This window comes from Crocuta crocuta, unplaced genomic scaffold (assembly GCF_008692635.1).
Source record: "Crocuta crocuta isolate KB4526 unplaced genomic scaffold, BGI_CrCroc_1.0 scaffold259, whole genome shotgun sequence".
NCBI lineage: Eukaryota > Metazoa > Chordata > Mammalia > Carnivora > Hyaenidae > Crocuta > Crocuta crocuta.
In genome coordinates this window covers 69,878-74,218 of record NW_027536466.1, presented here as the reverse complement: position 1 = coordinate 74,218, position 4,341 = coordinate 69,878, and the positions used below count along the sequence as shown (strand labels likewise).

General features: G+C 43.8%; 1 protein-coding gene across 1 annotated transcript; it reads left to right on the top strand.

The window, feature by feature from the left end:
* On the top strand, positions 1-1,008 carry LOC144218957 (olfactory receptor 5V1-like). Its single transcript, XM_077748958.1, has one exon. The coding sequence runs from the start codon at positions 55-57 to the stop codon at positions 1,006-1,008; it is 954 nt and encodes a 317-aa protein (XP_077605084.1). The 5' UTR covers positions 1-54.
* Positions 1,009-4,341: the final 3,333 nt, after the last annotated feature.

Here is a 4,341-nt window from a genome sequence, read left to right as displayed (position 1 = left end):
CCTGTAATCAGGGTTTCTCTTTGTCCAGTCCCCAAAAGGAAACCAGGCAACATCATGGAAGGAAAGAATCAAACAGCTCTGTCTGAATTCATCATCTTGGGATTCTCTGATCTAAATGATTTGCAATTTTTACTCTTCACCATCTTCTTTCTGACTTATATCTGTACTTTGGGAGGAAATATCTTCATTATCCTGGTGACCGTGGCTGATCCACATCTACACACTCCCATGTATCATTTTCTGAGGAATTTGGCCTTTCTTGACATCTGCTACACCACCACCAACGTCCCCCAGATGATGGTGCATCTCCTGTCAGAGAAGAAGAGCATTTCCTATTTGGGTTGCATGGCACAACTTTTTGCATTTATTTTTTTTGTAGGATCAGAGTGTCTTCTCCTGGCAGCCATGGCGTATGACCGCTACATTGCAATTTGTAAACCTCTAAGGTACTCAGTGATTATGAACAGGGCCCTGTACAGCCGCTTAGCCGCCTCATGCTGGACTGGGGGTTTCCTCAACTCAGTGGTGCACACGGCACTGACCTTCCGCCTGCCCTTCCGCGGCAACAACCAGCTTCAGTATTTCTTCTGTGACATCCCCCCTTTGCTGCTGTTGTCTTGTGGGGACACTTCTGTCAATGAGTTGGCATTGCTGTCCATTGGGGTCTTTATTGGGTGGGCTCCTGTCCTGGGTATCATCCTCTCCTACCTCTATATTATCTCTACCATCTTGAGGATCCGCTCCTCAGCAGGGAGGCAAAAGGCATTTTCTACCTGTGCCTCGCACCTGGTTACTGTCCTTCTGTATTATGGCAGCGCCATCTTCACATACGTGCGGCCCATCTCGACATACTCGCTGGGGAGAGACAGACTAATCTCTGTGTTATACAGTGTCGTTACCCCCATGCTAAACCCTGTAATCTACACACTGAGGAATAAGGACATCAAAGGGGCCGTGAAGGTGTTGGGGAGAAGGTGGCAGCCACCGATTCCTTCTTTTGAGATGTAACTTTCACCAATATTCTTGTGTCAGATAATTAGCTTTTCTCCCACAGCTGTTTGTAGTGACACTTAGCCTACAAGTTCATTGCAGGCTGGGGACAGAGGGTGACCAATTGACACACTGAAGTCTAAGTGACCATATTCTAGAGCTTTAGCTAGTCCTGTGCAAGGGACACAGATGTTGGTCTTTTTAGATATTTTCTTCTTCGTGAGACTGTCCATTCCTGAATCCTTCCTCCTAAAGCTGGTGCCACTCTTTCATGCAATACGTGCTTAACGGACGTCGTGTCCTGGTACTTCCTTCCTTTTTGTATGACCTCTTACATGTTGAGGGATGTGAGACACTTTATCCTAATGCTCCTCATATATGTTCATTATTTTCTTTCTGTGTTGGTTCTTCTGAATAAAGCATCATAACCAGTGCTCGCTCTGAGTTCACGGTTTACCAGTTTGACCACACTGTGTGAGCCACCAGCTGCAAGGGTCAGTGACCATTCACCTTCATGTTGGAAAGAAGACAGTCTTGGTTTCTCAATTCCAGTTTATATCTCTTACTCTGTCCAAGAAGTGGGAAATCCTAAAGGCATTGTTCTAGAAATAAGCCCCCACAACAGGGCACTATATTGTAAGGTACTTTTTTTTTTTTTTTTTACAAATAGTTTATTGTCAAATTAGTTTCCACATAACACTCAGTGCTCATCCCCACAAGTGTCCTCCTCCATGCCCATCACCCCCCTCCCCCCCACATCCATCAGTCCTCAGTTTTTGTCAGCATTCAAGAGTCTCTCATGGTTTGCCTCTCTCCCTTTCCCCCACCATTTCCGCCCTTCTTCTCCCCCTTGTTCCTCCGTCAAGTTCCTCCTAATCCTCCTATACGTGCAAACATATGATATTTGTTATTGTAAGGTCCTTTTAATTCAGGAAAATTTTGTCTAAAATTTAGAGCACAGAATCAGAGAAAAGTATACAGAAAGGTAACTGCAGATTTTGGTGGTGGTGGGGGAATAAAAACTCTTTGCTGCATAGTAACTATAGTTATAGTTAGACAAGAGAGTAGGAATTATATGTATTAAAAGTGAAGGTACTAACTTTCTGCCTTTTCCGTGTTATCACCATGTAGGGGACAGGCATGAAGACAAGACAAGTGGGCAGGCAAAATGATAAAGAAAGAAATACAGGAAAGGGAGAGAAAATGAAAGATAAGGACAGAGGCTTGGAGGTGAGGAGAAGAAGCCACTTGCAAAGTAGGGAGTAGGGGGCTGGCAGGCGGGGAGAAGAGGCTCAGGGTGGAGAGGCCCCCTGCCGACCCCTTCTTTCTGCTCCTGTGAGCCACCCACACCTCACTAGCCAGTGTCCTGATTTCCCATCTGTGCCCTGTGGCTGGGCTGCGCACCTGTCCCTGTGCACCTGTCCCTGCACACCTGTCCCTGCGCACCTGTCCCCTGTGCACCTGTCCTTGCACACCCGTCCCTGCACACCTGTCCCCTGTGCACACCTGTCGCCTGTGCACTTGTCCTTGCACACCTGTCACTTCTGCATCCCCCTCCTACTACGCTGCTCTGCAGACCCTCTTCCTGCACCTGACAACTGTTTGCAACCCATGCGTTTGGTGTTCTAGCAACTGCCTTTTTACAACCTGCTCTCCTTCAGAAACTCTAAGAACTCTTTCCCATCCACAGCTTGGGATTCATATTCCCAGTTATTTCATCCAAATTCCTAATTTGTGGCTTGCTTTCCATTTTCCTTTATAGTGTCTTTTAAAAAGCAAAGATGTTTACTTTTGATGAATTCTAATTGGTCATCATATTTCTCTTTCCTTGACTGTTCTTTGGGTTTTGTGTCCTAAAACATCTTCACGCACCATAGAACCACAAAGCACTTTCCTGTAGCTTTTATATTTAGGTCTGTGATCCAAATCAAATTAATTTTATATGTAAGGCTGAGGGTTATTATTTTTTCTGAAAAGATACCTGTGTTTTGTTGTGTTATTGCCACACACCTTGCAGAGAAGACTACCTTTTCCACCTCACTTTATCCAGACACCTTGGTAAAAGTTAATCAGCCACATATATCTTGTTTTATATGGATGCTTTATGTTTTTATGTTTAAGCTTAGCCAGCCAAAGACCACCAGGTGTAACCTGTAGTCTGACAAAAATCAGATTTACCGATTTGTGGTGAGGGAGGGCACTCCAGAGCAACCAGTACACCTCACACTTGACCACAGAAAGGAAGCAAGCATCATTGGTTTAAAGTGTGGTTTCCATCTGAAGAAATCTGAGCAAGGTCTATGGGAAGCAGGGGTCAGTTCTAGATGGGGTGCACTGTGGAGGAGGGCTCGGAAGAAGCAGGGACTTACAGGAGGCTCAGTGCTCTCCTGCAGCCAGCCTGATTTAGCAGGTAGGTGCCCCTAGTCAGAGAGGGCGTCGTAAGTCTGGGTGCTCTTGATAAGAAAGCAGCCATCCCCTGAAGTGCTCCCATGCACACTTCTGACTTTGCAGGTGGTTTATCCATGTCTGCCCTTTGGCATGGATAATGGCAAGGCTGCTTTCTCCTTTATCGTTTCAAGCTGATTTTCGCTCTTTCTCTCCCACACAAGTTCTTCTATTTTTGGTCCCATGATCTACTCATCTACTGACCCCACATGGTCAGGTCAGGCTTACTTAGCTCTGTAGTTAGTCTTGAGGTAGGTGTTTATTCTTTCAAGAACGTTTTAGTTATTCCAAGTATCTTTGTATTTACAAATCAATTTTAAAACCAATTTATCAATTTCTACTGGAGCCTGCTGGAATTTCGATAAGCATTGAAAGTATAGATTAAATCGGAGAGAGTTTATATAGAGCAGTGTTTCTTGATCTTTTAAAATTATCCCCCTAAGGAGGCTTTATCATATTTTCCCCTAATAATTCCATCCCTATGAAATTTTAGTATCTCAGATACACGTTGTAGTTGTTCATGGACTGTGGCCTTTGGAGGGACATGAGTCATTGTGACATCTAAGAATTTTTTTGTATCTTAAGAATCAATTTCTGCCCCCTTGGGAGCCACATTATCCCATTTTAGATTATGTGATAGAGATTCGCATGTTTTATTTCTTCCTTTGCTTGTGCTTTCTAAATTGTTCGGCTTTGATTTGTAGTCTTCAGTGTGGAGATCCTTCGTGTTGTTTTGGTGAAATTCATCCCAAAATATTTAATGGTTTGTGTTTATGCTCATGCATCTGGTTCTCTTTTTTAAATTAGATTTTGCAGCTGTTTGTTGCTAATGTATGGAAATACAGAAACACAAATGATTTTATGTAATAATATTATCTACCAAAACCCTGATAATTTTTCTTTTTC